This window comes from Schistocerca cancellata, chromosome 2 (genome assembly GCF_023864275.1).
Source record: "Schistocerca cancellata isolate TAMUIC-IGC-003103 chromosome 2, iqSchCanc2.1, whole genome shotgun sequence".
In the NCBI taxonomy this organism is placed as follows: domain Eukaryota; kingdom Metazoa; phylum Arthropoda; class Insecta; order Orthoptera; family Acrididae; genus Schistocerca; species Schistocerca cancellata.
The window spans coordinates 549,123,586-549,144,117 of NC_064627.1; the positions used below are offsets into that span (position 1 = coordinate 549,123,586).

A 20,532-nucleotide genomic window follows, 5' to 3' on the forward strand; every position below is an offset into this window, starting at 1 on the left:
AAAACATTCTTAATTCTTATACAGAGTTCTTTTTTATTTTTTTATTTTTTTGTAGTTAGGCCTTCACACTTAGCATCTCCCTCTCATAGCGACTGCATGTATAAGTCTCTCTCCAACTGTCACCTTTTCCTCCCATTAGTTTACAGCAGGGATTCCCATCCTTTTTAGATGGTGGATCTGTTTTTCAGGAGAAATTTCGCGACGGACCCCTTGTTAGTCAAGCGCACAGTAACTGTTGAAGTTTAGCGCGAAGCCCTTCGGGATTGAAAAGTTCGTAATGCAAGTACCATTTTCACTAAACCCACAACGAATTGAGAATCTTTCGTTTAAATATGAATAGAAACAACTTGAAAATAACGACGTTCCCATTTGTTTGAAATCCTACTATATCCAGATAATTGCTGTTGAGTTTACTACCACTGTTCAACAAGGTAGGCAGGCCAAATTTCTAACTGTGTGAAGGGGAATACATTTCAAAGGAAAACAACATTCGTTGGATATAATTTTAATTTTCGGAGCAAAAATATCGATGCCAACCGAATTCAATTAATTATTAATTAACTGATAGAAAATTCAAACAAAATACAGTTAAAAGTTACAGTCCAGGAACGTTCACTGCTCATCAACGAAGCAAAGTACATTTTTTCTTTACTAGGGATGAGTCTGTAATAATAGTAACTGGATCTTAATATGAAGGTTGAGGGTGCTTCTGCTGACAGAATTTTGAAAAGTCAGGTTCAGTACTTGATAAATGGAGATGGATGTCTGTTTCAGCATCTAGATAGCTTCGGTTCTTCGTTTTGTTGGCAGTATAGATCGAGAATACGGATTCGCAGGTGTACGTTGTGGCAAATGGAAAAAGAAAACGTTTTGCTTTTTGAATAAGGGCGCAGAATTTCTCGTTTTCCAAATGGATCCAAGAGTGTGAGTAACCGTCACTATCGAAAGTAGATATCAAGGCTGAGTAGGTGGCAATTTCTATCAACAACTCACATTCATTCTACGATAAAATGTTCGGCTTCTTGGATACAGCGAATGGGTTGGCCACCCATTCGTGTCTGCAGCTTTTTATCATGAGCTGTTGGGAAGTAATGCTCCAACGATGACGTCATGCCTCGGAGATATTAGAGGATATCATGAAAAAAATTGTTCTCAAGCTCCAATGTCTTGTCTTTCAAAAAGTCGTTGAGAAGAAGAAAACATTCCACGTACCCCTCCTCAGCACTCTGTGCCCGAAATTGATTTTCCTCTTGACCACCCGAACTTAGTCGTTGGCAGTGAAATACTAATTTCATTCATTTCGGAGAAAATGACTGCCAAACAAGCAACTATACAGTGCCAATTTTCGTAATTAATAAGGTCAGCTAATTTGGTGTTATGGTGTAAAAGTAAAGTAATTCATATAATAGAGAGAACGTATTCCCACGTGAGAGTCACGTCACTTCTGTGCAGAGAACCAGGAAGCGATGAAGGCTTCCCATATCTCCACACAGTGTTGTGGAAAGTCTTGACTTCAACGGCCGTGATTTCATGTAATTAATAATTTGGATGGATTCATCTAAAGCTCTCTTGAAGGAAGCAGGCATTTGTTTCGTAGCTAAAGCATATCTGTGGAGAGCACAATGACTACTGCTGCAATTCTTCGAGCTCTCTTTTTTTTTTTAGTTAGCGCTCCGACGGTTGGACCCGTCGTAGCTTTCCCGCCAACTGTGCACACATTAAAAAATCGTCCAACAAACGGTATATTTCAGCACCTTTTGTATTGGCAGGTACTGGTTTGCACAATAAGAGGTCCTCCTCGAAACATCCCGAGTATTCTAAACGGACAAAAGCCAATAAAATCGATAATCCCGCAACGTCAGTAGATTCAGCTGTACGGAGAGAAAATGAATTGTGTGATGCGAGAAACCAGTGATTCTTTCACATCACTTGACTTGTCAAGTATCCCTCTCTTGACAGTACTGTTTGATAGTGGCACCGAAGATAGAGGTTTTACTGCCTTCTCGTCTAGCATACAAGAAGCAATATCGCTAACACTCGGTTTTATAATGGCTTTCGCAAGCTTTACTGTATGGTTAAATGATGATGGCGTCCTCTTGGGTAAAATATTCCGGAGGTAAAATAGTCCCCCATTCGGATCTCCGGGCGGGGACTACTCAAGAGGACGTCGTTATCAGGAGAAAGACAACTGGCGTTCTACGGATCGGAGCGTGGAATGTCAGATCCCTTAATCGGGCAGGTAGGTTAGAAAATTTAAGAAGGGAAATGGATAGGTTAAAGTTAGATATAGTGGGAATTAGTGAAGTTCGGTGGCAGAAAGAACAAGACTTTTGGTCAGGTGAATACAGGGTTATAAATACAAAATGAAATAGGGGTAATGCAGGAGTAGGTCTAATAATGAATAAAAAAATAGGAGTGCTGGTAAGCTACTACCAACAGCATAGTGAACGCAGTATTGTAGCCAAGATAGACACAAAGCCCATGCCTACTACAGTAGTAAAAGTTTATATGCCAACTAGCTCTGCAGATGATGAAGAAGTTGATGAAATGTGTGATGAGATAAAAGAAATTATTCAGGTAGTGAAGGGAGACGAAAATTTAATAGTCGTGGGTGATTGGAATTCGAGAGTAGGAAAAGGGAGAGAAGGAAACATATTGGGTGAATATGGACTGGGGCTAAGAAATGAAAGACGAAGCCGTCTGGTGGAATTTTGAACAGAGCATAACTTAATCATAGCTAACACTTGGTTCAAGAATCATAAAAGAAGGTTGTATACATGGAAGAATCCTGGAGATACTAGAAGGTATCAGATAGATTATATAATGGTAAGGCAGAAATTTAGGAACCAGGTTTTAAATTGTAAGACATTTCCGGGGCAGATGTGGACTCTGACAACAATCTATTGGTTATGAACTGTAGATTAAAACTGAAGAAACTGCAAAAAGGTGGAATTTAAGGAGATGGAACCTGGATAAACTGAAAGAACGAGAGGTTGTACAGAGTTTCAGGGAGAGCATAAGGGAACAATTGACAGGATTGGGGGAAAGAAATACAGTAGAAGAAGAATGGGTAGCTTTGTGGAATGAAATACTGAAGGCAGCAGAGGATCAAGTAGGTAAAAAGTCGAGGGCTAGTAGAAATCCTTGGGTAACAGAAGAGATACCGAATTTAATTGATGAAAGGAGAAAATACAAAAATGCAGCAAGTGAAGCAGGCAAAAAGTAATACAAGCGTCTCAAAAATGAGATCGACAGGAAGTGCAAAATGGCTAAGCAGGGATGGCTAGAGGACAAATTTAAGGATGTAGAGGCTTATCCCACTAGGGGTAAGATAGATACTGCCTACAGGAAAATTAAAGAGACCTTTCGAGAAAAGAGAACCACTTGTACAAATATCAAGAGCTCAGATGGAAACCCAGTTCTAAGCAAAGAATGGAAAGCAGAAAAGTGGAAGGAGTATATAGAGGGTGTATACAAGGGTGATGTACTTGAGGACAATATTATGGAAATGGAAGAGGATGTAGATGAAGATGAAATGGGAGATACAATACTGCATGAAGAGTTTGACAGAGCACTGAAAGACCTAAGTCGAAACAAGGTCCCGGGAGTAGACAACATTCCATTGGAACTACTGACGGCCTTGGGAGAGCCAGTCCTGACAAAACTCTACCATCTGGTGAGCAAGATGTATGAGACAGGCGAAATTCCCTCAGACTTCAAGAAGAATATAATAATTCCAATCCCAAAGAAAGCAGGTGTTGACAGATGTGAAAATTACCGAACTACCAGTTTAATAAGTCACAGCTGCAAAATACTAACGCGAGTTCTTCACAGACGAATGGAAAAGCTGGTAGAAGCCTACCTCGGGGAAGATTAGTTTGGATTCCGTAGAAATACTGGAACACGTGAGGCAATACTGACCCTACGACTTATCTTAGAAAATAGATTAACGAAAGGAAAACCTACATTTCTAGCTTTTGTAGACTTAGAGAAAGCTTTTAACAATGTTGACTGGAATACTCTCTTACAAATTCTGAAGATGGCAGGGGTAAAATACAGGGAGCGAAAGGCTATTTACAATTTGTACAGAAACCAGATGGCAGTTATAAGAGTCGAGGGGCATGAAAGGGAAGCAGTGGTTGGGAAGGGAGTGAGATAGGGTTGTAGCCTCTCCCCAATGTTATTCGATCTGTATATTGTGCAAGCAGTAAAGGAAACAAAAGAAAAATTCGGAGTAGGTATTATAATCCATGGAGAAGAAATAAAAACTTTGAGGTTCGCCGATGACATTGTAATTCTGTCAGAGACAGCAAAGGACTTGGAAGAGCAGTTGAACGGAATGGACAGTGTCTTGAAAGGAGGATATAAGATGAACATCAACAAAAGCTAAACGAGGATAATGGAATGTAGTCGAATTAAGTCGGGTGATGCTGAGGGAATTAGATTAGGAAATGACACACTTAAAGTAGTAAAGGAGTTTTGCTATTTGGGGAGCAAAATAACTGATGATGGCCAAAGTAGAGAGGATATAAAATGTAGACTGGCAATGGCAAGGAAAGCGTTTCTGAAGAAGAGAAATTTGTTAACATCGAGTATAGATTTAAGTGTCAGGAAGTCGTTTCTGAAAGTATTTGTATGGAGTGTAGCCACGTATGGAAGTGAAACATGGACGATAAATAGTTTGGACATGAAGAGAATAGAAGCTTTCGAAATGTGGTGCTATACAAGAATGCTGAAGATTAGATGGGTAGATCACATAACTAATGAGGAGATATTGAATAGAATTGGAGAGAAGAGGAGTTTGTGGCACAACTTGACTAGAAGAAGGGACCGGTTGGTAGGACATGTTCTGAGGCATCAAGGGATCACAAATTTAGCATTGGAGGGCATTGTGGAGGGTAAAAATCGCAGAGGGAGACCAAGAGATGAATACACTAAGCAGATTCAGAAGGATGTAGGTTGCAGTAAGTACTGGGAGATGAAGAAGCTTGCACAGGATAGAGTAACATGGAGAGCTGCATGAAACCAGTATCAGGACTGAAGACAACAACAACAACATTCGCCATGGTATGTGTTTTCCCTGTCTTTGGCGCTCGATAACTTACCAAGAAAGAAACTTTTAATGAGTTTTCATTAATTTTTTGCATGAGTTTTCATGCAGTATTGAGAAGCAGCTAATTTAGTGCCCTTCCTCTTATAAAAGGAAGTCCAAGTGAGTACTCTCAAAACGACGGCAAACTTTAACTGGAACCATCGAACTATTTGGAAGGACTCGAGCGCAAATTACACACTGAGCTTTAGTCTCCTCTGTCTCAATAAAGACCATTTCTAAATAGCTGCCGTGGTACTTATGCATTTCAATTATTCCACTTCCACAGGGTATTCGAAGTAATGGAGCACTTGCACAGTTGTAGCATAATAAATCCGGCTGTGGCGCTTCCTGCGATGGTTCTTCATTTGGCCGTCCTGCCTCCTTATTAATTTTCAACCGGGGGCTTTCCTTGTTGTGAAGGCGATGGAAAAAGTACTCGCTTCTTCAGTGATCTCGACTTCAACCATCGATCCATGTTTGAAGTAATAAACTGGTCAAAAAGTTAGTGCACTCACGAAAGTAGTTTAATATTGAATGATGTCTCGGACCGCATATGCGCCAGCGAGCGCTCTAATTGATCGAATGAGCTCGTTCCATTTCGGAATATCATGTACGAAAGTTTTCTGCTCATCGAACCTGACGTCCCCCGGCGTGTTGCAGAAACAGTCGAGCAGGAAGGCCGCGTCCATCAGCACTAAACTACATGCGAGTCCCCGCCTGGGAACAGAACCGCTGATTGGGATCGCGACCTGACGTACATGTACACATACTTTTCAAACGATAAAAAGATAATACTGACGAATTTCCTTTAGGCATTTTAATTAGTACTTTTCTCATTATTTTTACAAATTTTGCTCAAATGTGGCACGGATCGCCTAGAAAAAGCGGGAGGACCCCTAAAGCGTTCGTGGACCATATGTTGTGAAGTCCTGGTTTACATTATAGTCCAGTGCCTTTGTTTCTTCTCTCACTTACACCGTCTCCTTTTGCTTTCTTTTCCCTCTGGCTATATCTCCATCCTATCTCGACAGCTGAAAAATTCTATCGAGTCCAACTTACTTTTTCTCCTGCACCCACATGTTAAGGTTCTCTGGTATGGGTGGGTCCAGACCTAGAAGGCCTAAGTATGATCTGTACTCAACTATATTTTCATATCCACTGTCTCCTCTCTCTTGTCTCCATCCATCTCTCTTTCTCTTTTACTGCCAGTATCTCTTAAGGCCATCGATATCCCCTCTCTCTTTGGCTCTCACTTATATTGCCTTCATCCATCTCTCTTTCTGTTCACTGCCTCTCTCTCGCTCCCAACAGAACTGGTTTATCTCTCTTTCTCTCCCACTGGTACCGCCTCCTCTCTCTTTCTCTCCCACTTCCACCGTCTCTCCTCTGTTCCACTGTCACTGCCTCACTGCTCGCTCTTTAAGCACAAGAATGCGTGAATGTGTTCGCATGCCACAATTTTCTTTGAGGAAGGCGAAATCGATGATTCAAGCAACTGATTTCCCAATTTTCTGTCAGAGTCTTTTAAAGGGGAGTGTATTCACCTTTTTTGTGCTCCGACAGTAGCATTTTTCCGCTGTTTCCCAATTTCCTGCTACTTCAGCGTAGGCTGCTTATATAAAACGGATTCTATATAGCTCAGTGAAGTTTGACAGCTTATTTATATTATTCGACATAAAAAACAAACAAGTAAGCATAATTTAAGATAAACACAAAATCGTTTGTTTCACACTCTTTTCTGGATACTTTCCTCATCGGCCTCAATTCACCGAAAACGCCCGGTTCGTGATTTGTATATTAAAATATTTTACTGATTTCACAGTCTTCCCAGTTTTAAATAATTTCTGACAGTAATTTTATGTTATTTTCTAGCATATTAAGACCTTCTGAGTCCGTTTTGGTCATAGAAGTATCACTTTCAGATTACCTGTACAGGCATGAAGTGCTCATTATACAGTGACTGCGTGTCATAAAGCTCTATCGGTGAAAAAATGTTGACTAGAAATATAGTCTGGTGACCTCAGAACCCTTGGGATAACCTAAGAATCTTTGCCATGGATTCATATGTCTGTTAAAACTACATCTGTGCCTCAGACTGGATATATCGTGCGTATTTTACATGCACAAGTACGATAAATTTGAACTTCTGGATCTCGGTAAAGGAAAATACTATAGAAAAAATTTAAAGGCTCCCAGAGAACATCATCTTAAGGACAAATTATTAAAATTTCGACGATTTGCCATGAATAGGAATTATAGATGTGGCCATCACCACAACTGGTACTTTTGGTTCCCAAAAATTATGATTTTTCGCATTTTACTCAGGAATTGCCCATGAACAAGTGGTGCTTTCTTAAGCCGCCGAAGACCCACCCTACACCATACCTAATGCATAGGAAGCAAACGATTTGCTCAATTTACCTGTGCTGGAGGCACTTTTAAATATTTATTTGGACACTGTACCTTGATGCTGGCAACAATCAGAGCAAAATGCCTCGGACCTTTGGAGGTGACGGAGTCCCACCTCTAACTGACAAACCAGGGACTCCTAAGATACGACTTGGCAAACAAATGGTAATGAGATGGGGAGCTATTAATATCAATGGGGGCTACTCTGGGAAGAAGGTAGAGCTGGCAGAGGCTGTAAGTAAGATGGGGATGGACGTTTTAGCTGTTAGTGACATTCGGGTAAGGGGTGAGAAAGAAGAGGAAGTGGGAGAATACAAGGTCTATCTGTCAGGAGTCAAAGCAGAAATAGCACAATGGGGTGTAGGGCTTTACATCAGGAAAGAAATGGAACCCAGCGTAGTTGCAATAAGGTATGTAAACGAACGACTGATGTGGATAGATTTGACAGTGTCTAGCAAGAAAATTAGGATTGTGTCAGTATATTCGCATTGTGAAGGGACAGATCAAGATAAGAGGGATAGTTTTTATGAGGCACTCAGTGATGTAGTTGTTAGAGTAAAGGACAAGGACAGTGTTCTGCTCATGGGTGATTTTAACGCCAGGATTGGAAATCGAACAGAAGGGTATGAAAAGGTTATGGGTAAATTTGGAGAGGATATGGAGGCCAACAGGAACGGGAAACAACTCTTGGATTTCTGTGCCAGTATGGGCTTAGTAATCACAGACTCCTTTTTTAAACATAAGAACATTCACCGGTATACTTGGGAAGGCAGGGGAACCAGATCTGTCATTGACTATATAATAACAGATCAGGAATTCAGGAAGGCTGTGAGGGACACACGTGTATTCAGGGGATTCTTTGATGACACTGATCATTATTTAATCTGCAGTGAAATCGGGATTGTGAGGCCGAAAGTGCAGGAGGTCAGGTCCATATGTAGGAGGATAAGAGTGGAGAAACTTCAGGATAAGGAAATCAGGCACAAGTACATAACAGCGATCTCAGAAAGGTACCAGTTAGTTGAATGTAGCCAATTACAGTCATTGGAAAAGGAATGGACAAGGTACAGGGACACAGTACTAGAAGTGGCTAAAGAATGTCTTGGAACAGTAGTGCGTAAAAGTAGGAAGAAGCAAACAGCTTGGTGGAATGATACAGTCAAGGCAGCCTGTAAGAGGAAAAAGAGGGCGTACCAAAAATGGCTACATACCAGAACCCAGGTAGACAGAGAAAGTTATGTTGAAGAAAGAAACAAAGCCAAACAGATAATGGCAGCATCCAAGAAGAAATCGTGGGAAGACTTTGGAAACAGGTTGGAGACTATGGGTCAAGCTGCTGGAAAACCATTCTGGCGTGTAATTAGCAGTCTTCGAAAGGGAGGTAAGAAGGAAATGACAAGTATTTTGGACAGGTCAGGAAAACTGCTGGTGAATCCTGTGGATGCCTTGGGAAGATGGAGGGAATATTTTGAAGAGTTGCTCAATGTAGGTGAAAATGCGATCAGTAATGTTTCAGATTTCGAGGTAGAATGGGATAGGAATGATGATGGAAATAGGATCTCATTTGAGGAAGTGGAAAAAATGGTCAATAGATTGCAGTGCAATAAAGCGGCTGGGGTGGACGAAATTAAGTCGGAACTCATCAAATACAGTGGAATGTCAGGTCTTAAATGGCTACACAGGATAATTGAAATGCCGGCCGCGGTGGTCTCGCGGTTCTAGGCGCGCAGTCCGGAACCGCGCGACTGCTACGGTCGCAGGTTCGAATCCTGCTTCGGGCATGGATGTGTGTGATGTCCTTAGGTTAGTTAGGTTTAAGTAGTTCTAAGTTCTAGGGGACTGATGACCACAGCTGTTAAGTCCCATAGTGCTCAGAGCCATTTGAACCATTTTTTTTGATAATTGAAATGGCCTGGGAGTCGGGACAGGTTCCATCAGACTGGACAAAAGCAGTAATCACACCAATCTTTAAACATGGAAACAGAAAAGATTGTAACAACTACAGAGGTATCTCTTTAATCAGCGTTGTGGGTAAAATCTTCTCTTGTATTGTTGAAAGGAAAGTGCGAGTATTAGTTGAGGACCAATTGGATGAAAATCAGTGTGGGTTTAGGCCTCTTAGAGGTTGTCAGGACCAGATCTTTAGCTTACGGCAAATAAGGGAGAAGTGTTATGAGTGGAACAGGGAATTGTATCTATGCTTTATAGATCTAGAAAAGGCATATGACCGGGTTCCTAGGAGGAAGTTATTGTCTGTTCTACAAGATTATGGAATACGAGGCAAACTTTTGCAAGCAATTAAATGTCTTTACATGGATAGTCAGGCAGCAGTTAGAGTTGACGGTAAATTGAGTTCATGGTTCAGAGTAGTTTCAGGGGTAAGACAAGGCTGCAACCTGTCTCCACTGTTGTTCATATTATTCATGGATCATATGTTGAAAACAATTGACTGGCTAGGTGAGATTAAGATATGTGAACACAAAATAAGCAGTCTTGCATATGCGGATGACCTAGTTGTGATGGCAGATTCGGTTGAAAGTTTGCAAAGTAATATTTCAGAGCTAGATCAGAAATGTAAGGACTATGGTATGAAGATTAGCATATCCAAAACGAAAGTAATGTCAGTGGGAAAGAAATATAAACGGATTGAGTGCCAAATAGGAGGAACAAAGTTAGAACAGGTGGACGGTTTCAAGTACTTAGGATGCATATTCTCACAGGATGGCAACATAGTGAAAGAACTGGAAGCGAGGTGTAGCAAAGCTAATGCAGTGAGCGCTCAGCTACGATCAACTCTCTTCTGCAAGAAGGAAGTCAGTACCAAGACTAAGTTATCTGTGCACCGTTCAATCTTTCGATCAACTTTGTTGTATGGGAGCGAAAGCTGGGTGGATTCAGGTGACCTTATCAACAAGGTTGAGGTTACGGATATGAAAGTAGCTAGGATGATTGTAGGTACTAGTAGATGGGAACAATGGGAGGAGGGTGTCCACAATGAGGAAATCAAAGAAAAACTGGGAATGAACTCTATAGATGTAGCTGTCAGGGCGAACAGGCTTAGATGGTGGGGTCATGTTACACGCATGGGAGAAGCAAGGTTACCCAAGAGACTCATGGATTCAGCAGTAGAGGGTAGGAGGAGTCGGGGCAGACCGAGGATAAGGTACCTGGATTCGGTTAAGAATGATTTTGAAGTAACAGGTTTAACATCAGAAGAGGCACCAATGTTAGCACTGAATAGGAGATCATGGAGGAACTGTATAAGGGGGGCTATGCTCCAGACTGAACGCTGAAAGGCATAATCAGTCTTAAATGATGATGATGATGATGATGATGATGTACCTTAAGCTAGCTACAGTGGCCCGTTCTTCGGGTCGTTAGGCCAAGGGCTATGTGAACACTTGTCTATTTATCTCTGTGATCAATGGATACTGAGATAGGGCCCCATTAAAAACGCATTCTCGTGCAAGGCATTTTAGAATATACTGGTGCAGTTTACTGTCGGGCACGGGCCAATACAGGGTGAATGAGAACTCCACCGACCGACTTTCATTGTTTGTTCAGGGATACTTTCTGAATATTTTGGTATAAGTGACCCACTGTCTGGTTAATATGTAATTATGATTTTTTCGAAAAAACCTCTAATATTGCCATAACCATAACGTACAAGGCTAACACACAACAGAGAGAAATGCAACAGCCATCAGACGAAACATGTACATTTTGATCACATTGTGTCAAGTCTGTTATGCCAGTGTACAGTACAGCACGTAACAAATGCTGACCGTTCCTTTACAGGTGTTGTGCAAAAGTTAGTCCGCCATGATCACGACAAGGTGTACAGAGAGGCATCGTAGACTGCCTTACATGCTCAAGAACTCCAGCAGTTGGGTGTGCTAATTCCACCATCATGTCCGTGCGTGTATCGACCGGAGTCTCGTAAACTAGGCTCTTCACATGGCCTCAGACGAAGCAGTCCGTTGGTGTTACAGCTGATGACAGAGCTCCCGAAACGGGAGAACTGAGACAAACTCTTTGTTGTCAAACGAAATGCAATAACTCTACAACAAGTGGCAGGAGACCCAGGGTCCCTAACTCCAAAATATTTAGAAGGTATCCCTCTGAAAACTTGCCGATGGAGTTCTGGTTCACCCTATATAACACTTTGTATGTGTGTGAAAGAGAGGGAGAAAAGAGAGAGAGAGAGAGAGAGAGAGAGAGAGAGAGAGCAATGTTAACCAGTAACAAATTACAACAAGCTTATTATACGTATTCTAAGGAGTACTTTTAACAGGTATACCAATGTATTGTCGTCGTTACAGGGCGCGCCGTACCTGATGATGAAGAAACCTACGACGCCCCCGCGGGTTGGCAACGACCGCTACGAGGGCTACTCGATGGACCTGATCACGAAAATCGCCGAGCAGCTCCACTTCACGTTCGAGTTCCAGCTCGCCAAAGATGGCGCGTACGGCAACCTTAACGAAAAGACCGGCGCCTGGGATGGACTCGTCGGCGACCTCCTCGCGGGGGTGGGTATCGGACCGCTCTCCGCCATAGTCCCACACCTGATCAGGAGGGCAGTGGTGTGCGAGCACGCATAATCAGGCTAAGTAATGCCACATCGTACCTGTCCTGGTCCCAACGACTGTAGCAAGTCGTTCCAAACTTTTACTTTCAAACTATTAACTACAGCATTCCATCGCTATATTTGTTATTTCATCAATATTAATAAGGGCCAGATAAGAAGAGGAATTAAATCTTAGAAAGGAAGTGAATGCTATCTTCGCCCTAGGATCCAATGAAAGAAATAAATTACATCGTATTTAAAACAACTGTTCACATTCGTTCCTCAATCGGAAATACGAACCACTGTAACAAATCACATTTATTATTCTTCCCAATATGCATTTCGGAGGTGAATTTATTTCAATTAACCCTTAAATACTAAAGGAGGGGAAAATGTTGCTACTAAGCCATTGTAAAATTTACTACTCCACATTTCACTCAAAGTGTAATCCACCCACCCCTCACATAATTTGTTCATTGTCACTGACTTCATAATTAACTCTTTTAATAAGTTTCGAGAGGAGTAAAATTTACTGTAAACTTTTTACTTATCTTGTTTTCTCGTAGTTAGCTCGAGTTCTTCGCGTCTAGAGGCTGATTCTTAAAGCTGAAATTTTTGACATTGCAGGTTCTCATGGTTCCAATTGACGTAAATAATACTGAAGTATTGCATGAGTAGTTTATTTTATTCTCTCTCATTTTTCTATAACATACTGTCTTTACAATTTACACTTCAAAACCGAAAATTACATCGTTATTGCAAAAAATAAAAACACGTCCGATCACAACACCCGCATACCCACTATTAATCCATTCTGCGGTACTAACAATATTCCAAAGAGTTTACAGATTTTCTAGACAAATGAATCTCCACCAATTTATATCATTATTTTATAAATGTATCCAGAAGTAAACATAATACTAGTAAATATCGTCAGAGTGCGCAGTTAATAATAGGAATTTGAAGTGTGCCGGATATTTCGTAATTCCAAATATTTCTAAAAAAAAAAGTAATTTTGACTGTACATACAGTGCTAGTACACATCGATTGTAGCAACGAAAATAAAGTAATTTCTTTTTATGGATTATAGGCTGAAATATACCACATAGTGTACAAAATCATACGGAATTCTTTTAGAAAAACAGCTGAGATAATGTTAACCTATTTAAAAAGTTGTAATTATTTTTGGTATCGACTAGTTCTGTTGAGGAAAAGTAATGCTAGAGGAGGGTGTCTCTGTAAATAGGAAGTTGTAAATTATGGTTATGCATTAGTTAATTACAATTATTAGATCGACAACGGTATATTGCATACCAAATTAAGCACAAAATGTCCTGTTTCATACCGTAATGCAATCGTAAATTTTTCGAGGATTTAGAAATCTAGGGTTAATATGGCACGGACTATTTGCATGTACGACAGTTTATGGGCAACCTGTGGCACTACTATCCGCATCCTGACATCAGAAACCTCAATATCAGCATACGAAAAGAATAGACTAAAATTTTGTTGAGTTGTTAGAGGAGATAAAAAGAATCGCGTTTTCTCACATATAAACAATGTGTTAAGACATTGATTTCTAACGATTTATGTGAAGGATTTTAACATTGGTCATATTTCACGTAATTTACATCCTTTCACGATGTATAGAGCTTCGCACTTGTTTATGTTGCTGTATTTCTACAGTGAAAAGCCTTATTTTTGACGATAACATGTATACATCTTGGAGAAATCTAAAGTATGACACGTACTGAAGCAGAACCTTTTGCAGTACCAGTTGAAAATGGTCAAAAGACCCAATATAAATATCTACACCATGAAAGAAACTTAAATGTTGTGAGACTAGTTGAAGTATAATAAGCATTAATTACAGTGACAGTGGACGAGTTTCTCACTGAAAATGCAAATAGCGTTACCTCTTCATACACTGCCTTTTCGAAAGCTGAACTAGATACGACACATAATGTTTACCTAATTTGTGTGATAGTTAGGAGTATCATGCTACACATTTTTGCACAACTGATAACTGTTAACTCTAGCAAAGCTACATTAAGGTTTAAATAATGTTAATACAGTAAAAGGAAAAAAAAATTCCTTTAAATTCAGAGTTAATAAACCATTCAACAGCTAATACTATGGATTGCACCTACTATATCATCAGGTTAACTGAGGTCGTTTCTGTTCATTTTACGAGAGACGTTGACGCTTTCAGATAATGAAGATGCACCTCGTCCGCTAAGAACAGTTGAGACAAATGTCACTTTAGTGACGGTAGTCTCTTTTTAATTTATCCAAAATAAACCATACAAAAGGTTTGTGAACAAGTATCACTTCGGTGGTCGTAGTTGATTTGTAAGGGAAATGATGTGTACGGGTGAACTCTATGACTCCGTTTCGAATAGTTTTTTTGCTCTAGGTTACAACATGAGGCGGGGATTTAGAAAATCATCAGAACAGTAGTCACTGCTCCAGAACGCAGTGTTGACCTATGCAGTGTCAATACGTCCACAGATCGCACAAGCACTGTATGTGCAGGACCGAGTGCTAATACATCACATACAAAGCTATATGTAATATGAAGTACTTACACAGTGTAGACTAGCGCAGCTTACAGAACCTGGACTAGCAGACTGAAACGAGTGCTACGCCACCGTGCTATGATCACTGGGCCTGGTGCCGCACACAAATGCGTTCTGTCTGACGGCTGCTGAGAAGGGAGCATCGCGTTTCACAAAGAAGGTGAGCACTAAAGTTCACCATGTCAGGCGAGAGTGGTGATGGGTAAGACGAGAGCCGAGAAACGGGAAGTTCTCAGTTCTAATGTGTTCTCAGGGAGCGGCTGTCCAATATTCGATACCCAGTATTCGGTACCATATTCGTAACGAGGCCTCCACCTTCATGTCGTAGAATGGCTTATGTCGGCAGCACACTTTACTAGAAGGAGAACAGTTACGAGCTGCACCCGATTTGGAGAACTGAACTTTCTAATCCTAGAACTTCACGATTTGGTTTCTTGATAAGTGAATGTCTCTCTGATGGAACAGCCAGTAAACGAGGTCACATATGGCCGCTTTAGAAGAATCTGCTACGGAGCCGTAGATGTGGATATTTTTGATATGAGCATCTAATAAGTTGCTGATTATTAGACGACTTAACCATAATTACATTACCACAGCAGCGTCAAATACTGCTGTTAAACTTCCAGTCACCTGCCAAATCGTCTTTTCGTTTTATTACTGTACTGAACAAGTAGATATGGATTCCCCCAGTAACTTCAAGCCTGTCGCTGCTTGAGACACCAAGGCATAGACTATTGACGTTGCACAGGATGATTACAGGTCATTTTTGTTTAGGTAAAATAGATATAAACTGTGAAATTGTGGGCAACTGTTATCACAATAGCGTTTGGAGGAAATAAATAGAGCTTTCAGATAAACATTGGCACGTTCTATAATTTATATTTAGATCGCTACACCACATCAGTTCAGGTTAATTGTTAATAAAATAGTGGTAATTTAGAATTAAATTCTTTGTAAATGTATTGGTAATGAAGGAAGACAAATGTGTTTGCCTCTTTTGTATTCCTGGATCTTTCAAAGTGTTTGTCTTATTCTCATACCTGTCTGAAAGTTTGACACTTATCGACTCTCTCTCATAACTGGTTGTAGGCATCGAACCACGCTCTTTACTTCGTATACGTACGTTGCTGATTGCCTGTTTTGTTGCAGAGGGCAGAGCTGGCTATATGTGACCTTACGATTACAGAGATAAGACAATCGGTTGTGGACTTCACCATGCCTTTTATGAATTTGGGTAAGGTTAAAAGCTATTCGCATATATTTTATGCTAAGAAACTCTCAATAGAAAAATATTTAACTTACGAAAGGTTTGACAAAATGGCTCTGAGCACTATGGGACTCAACATCTTAGGTCATAAGTCCCCTAGAACTTAGAACTACTTAGACCTAACTAACCTAAGGACATCACACACACCCATGCCCGAGGCAGGATTCGAACCTGCGACCGTAGCAGTCCCGCGGTTCCGGACTGCAGCGCCAGAACCGCTAGACCACCGCGGCCGGCAAAGGTTTGACGAATCAGTGAGTTTGATAGTATTCCAATTTCACTCATCGTGCTATTACTTAATGCATTGTGTTCGTTGAAGAAGACATCTCATGTTGACTCTGTCAGGCATGTTTCAAGAACGTTATAAACATTTGGTGTACGATATTTTGTCCAGTCAATGGACAACGATCGTTTTAAACGTGCTTACAAACATTTTCGGTTTACTTTATTTTTAATATAAAAATCATGGCTATTTCATGTGAATAACAATTCGTCTTTAACGGAGAATTATAGAAAAACTTTTGCTAATTCCGTCCCAGTATCAGTATTATTTCCTTAGCTGGACATGAGGGTGACCGTTATGTAAGGAATATTTCCTCACGTCAGAAAGAAACACTTAGAAAATATAGCAGGAAACGTTTTCTATTCGATAGGCATACCGAGAAAACTTCTCTCTATGAGGAATGCAATGCTTTTAAATACTGCTGGAAAAACGCCTATATAGGCCATATGAAACTGAGAAATTACTTAGAGCCCTTAAATAAACAGTACACAAATGTAGAGAGTAGTAAAAATGTCCACCGTCTGAATCCAGCCCTAAACATGTGCAGATCAGGCAGTGGTACTGGGGGAAGAGCAACTTTATTCTTTAAGGCTTGATAATCCGCTTTGGGGAGCATCCCGTCCTGCACCTTAGGTATAACAAACATCTAGGAAGAATAGGGTGATTTAGACGGCTCAATAACCCCCTGTTTCAACACTTCATCGATACCTGCCTTAAGCTTCTTAAAGTGAGGTGAGACGACCGATATGACAGGTGTCTTGCAGAGCCATTGGCTGTAAGCTCTTTTTTATATTCTTCGCCTTTTAATTCAAAGAAGACATAGGTAAATGGACTAGACAGGTGACCGAGCCGACGACCCTGTTCGTGAGATATCAATTCTCTGCCTTACAAGCATCCGTCATTCACGTTTGATTTCAGGCCTCTCCTGCCACTGCTTACGAAAAAAAAAATCTTGCCGGAATAAGGCCAAATTGTCGTATAAAATCGACCCCAGAATAGCGGGAATCAATAAATTCCGTGCCATGTTAGTTTTAATTACGTAGGCAAAATTTTGAATCCTGTCCGTAACGGGAAATTCCTCCCATAATAGCATTTTCCCAGAATTTGCTACCCTGCAAGTCTATCGCAGCAGTGAAAGTGGGACGTTTGCTTACTGCACTCTGTGCCATATACCAATCATCACTAATCAGCCTCAGAAAACTTCCGGAATGAAAGTGCACACACAGGTTCTTCGTTGACGCTCCCACACACGAATGGGCCCTTAACCCGGCACCCGTAACACCTGATGTCTGATAAGCATGATCTGTTATCTGGAACCATCCACACATACAGCTGCTGACCCTTCGACTCACTCTCTGCACGTGTTCCATCGGCCTGACACATGGTCTTCACCTCTGAAATAAATCTTTCCAGTTGTTTGAAGCTCCTAGGTTGCTCACTAAATCGGCTTTAGACTGGTCGCTGGGACAAAGTGCCTCTAAAATATTACAAGGAATCTCTTTTGAAAATCTGAGCATATATTTCTGATAGTTTCTTTCATTCTCTTTATGCACTTCTCCAATAGCTCATCGTGCCACTGTACATAGAAATAACTCTTTTTTATTGAGTGATGGCACACCTGTGCAGACACATAGCTCTACGTGTTGACTGCCTAAATTTCGAAAAGTAATAAATTATTCCATATTGCCTGCTTTAAAGATTGTTCCAAACGCCTAGTGACCATTGGAAATAGAAGTCGGTAACACTGCTTGTAACTTGCACAGATCTCTTCAGCACAATCCTGTAAATCCAAGAGAAATTAAAGTGACCATTCGATCTCCTCAGTATATGTCACAGACAATACTCCCCTTTCCGTGGCAGACCCAGTAAATGGTTCATTTTTTTGGCTCGTTCGCTCACTATGCGTTGGTTTCATAGATATAGCTGCCCTCTCCATCGTGGATTTAGCGGTACAATTGATCACCGTCTGTGTTATCCTGAGTAATTCGTCAGCTTGCTCCTGTAGCTGTTTATTGCGCGCATCTGTTGTGCTGACACTACACAATTCTCAAGCCCTGTTAGCATACTGCACCACTAATGTCCTGATTCAAATAATTTGTGAGTGTGGTAGTTCAGTAGTTTTGAAAAAAGACGCTAACAATATAAGCCCCTCTAGCGCACACTGAATGTTGGTGACGGCATCTCCCACCTCAGTTGAGTTCAAGTTTTGTGTGGCCTTGATATAGTTGATTGCCTCTCTCACTCACACACCAACTCGACCATACTACTGGAAAAGTCGCAACCTCCAATGCATAGTTCATACATGATATCACTCTTCCGCAGTTCTGCGATACCAGGCACCTCACTTGCAGACATTCTGAAACACAATTAGCTAAAATACCGTCCGTTAGACCAGGCTAATTCCAAACTTCGAAAATTTTTCAGTTGTGCATGCCACTCTCCACCTCCATAACCACTCTCTGCTACCAGTGTAGGGTGGTAGTTAGAAATGGTGGTGCTGGTTGAGAGATGTGCATCATCTTAGATAATATCTTTATTAACAACGTAAAAGCCATCAAAATCAAGAGGCAGACTATCAGTTCATATTTACAATTCATTAGCACGACTTATAACCCCAATATACTGCCACTAAAAAACAAAATACAGGACAGTGCCACTTCCATAGAAATTTATAAAATGTAACTCTCAAGAGTGCCTGGTTGCCAAGGTCACAAATAAAAGAAACGCCCTGAGTGTCTCAGACCTTTACATTTTCTTAGAATAATCACATAACACACATTCATGCCTAGCAGCTGTTAGAACACCACATAACCTTTGGTACACCAAGCACTCAGACTATTATGGTTTTAAAGTCGAGACATGTCCAAATAATCAGTCCAAAGCAGTAATGACCAGAGATTTGAGGAAACACTATTTTGTCTATAATGAGCCACTCTAAATATCCCAAACATTAGCATTAAAGATGGCTACCAATTATCATATGGCCATGATTAAAACCACAACAACTGCCATTCAGTCAACAATGTGAACCAACATGAAGTCTATTCTATTAATCAATAATGAACAGAGAAACTTTTGTACAAATTAAAAAAAAAATGGTTCAAATGGCTCTGAGCACTATGGGACTCAACTGCTGTGGTCATAAGTCCCTTAGAACTTAGAACTACTTAAACCTAACTAACCTAAGGACAGCACACAATACCCAGCCATCACGAGGCAGAGAAAATCCCTGACCCCGCCGGGAATCGAACCCAGGAACCCGGGCGTGGGAAGCGAGAACGCTACCGCACGACCACGAGATGCGGGCTACAAATTAAAAAAACGGCGCAACTGAATATGAGCTTGCTAACAGCACCTGCACAAGCATGCATCATTGTAGAGAATACAGTTGGGTTACTGCAGCCACACTTTAACACAGTTTCTGTGCTGTCCGAAATTCAAGTCCATAGCTGCACAAAGGATTCCTAGAAAACGAGGAATACACCATTTCATTCGGTGCAATTTATCTCCATTTCATACAGGCCGAATTGAGCTGATATCGACCCAAGGTCACATCCAGCTGATGAGCCCAATTTCTTACCAGGTCGAGGCACGTGGTACTAAACGCACTCACCGTCAGTGTGATGGCAGGTGGCGTTTCCTTGCTGATGGCTCCACAGGGAAGACCACACTAGGAAACTCGCGCCTCCCGAAGTGAGCCCCAGTGTGTCCCATCAGTTTCGGCCAGCGTGAATACTTCCCCAGCAGCGTGCGCAGTTCGGAGGGTGCTCAGACGCCTCGGTGACGTGGTGGAGCGGAACCAGCAAACAGGTAGCGTCATTTTTGAGCCACAGGTGGAGAATGAACTCTGGGAGGATGGTGGATACTGCCACAACTGACAATGTACAGACCTACGGTCGAAGGACTGAGACAGCTTTCAGTTCTGGGAGGGTCCCAGTCTATTGCTAGCCCTTTGCTGGTCCTCCACTCAAATAGGGCTTTCTATCAGTCCATTATTAACGTTTCGAAGAATGTAAAAGTTTAATAATAATTATACTAATAACAAAATACAGAGAATGTTGTAATATAATGAAGCTAATAATAATAATAAATTGTTTAAAATTTGAAACAGTCTTTGATGTCAAAATTGTTTTCCCTTCAGTTTATGATCGGTTTAAACCTTTGATCATCCAGTGTATCTTTCATATTATAGTATACAAAACGTTAAAAAAGTTGTAGCCTAATTAGGCACAAGTTTTTGATATATTGGACATATACAAGTTTAGGAAGAGAGACATAGCTGATGGTGATCACACAAATCACAACAGGTCATAAAATAAAAGAGAAAGAACA

At 40.9% G+C, this 20,532-nt stretch overlaps 1 protein-coding gene across 1 annotated transcript in view; it reads left to right on the plus strand.

Annotated features, from left to right (window-relative positions):
• The window catches only part of LOC126156153 (glutamate receptor ionotropic, kainate 2-like), a 281,981-nt gene that overhangs the window by 152,398 nt on the left and 109,051 nt on the right, over positions 1-20,532 (plus strand). The window contains exons 8-9 of the mRNA XM_049916279.1: positions 11,824-12,033; positions 15,800-15,884. Of these exons, the coding sequence (XP_049772236.1) occupies positions 11,824-12,033; positions 15,800-15,884 (295 nt within the window). The remainder of the gene's footprint in view (positions 1-11,823; positions 12,034-15,799; positions 15,885-20,532) is intronic.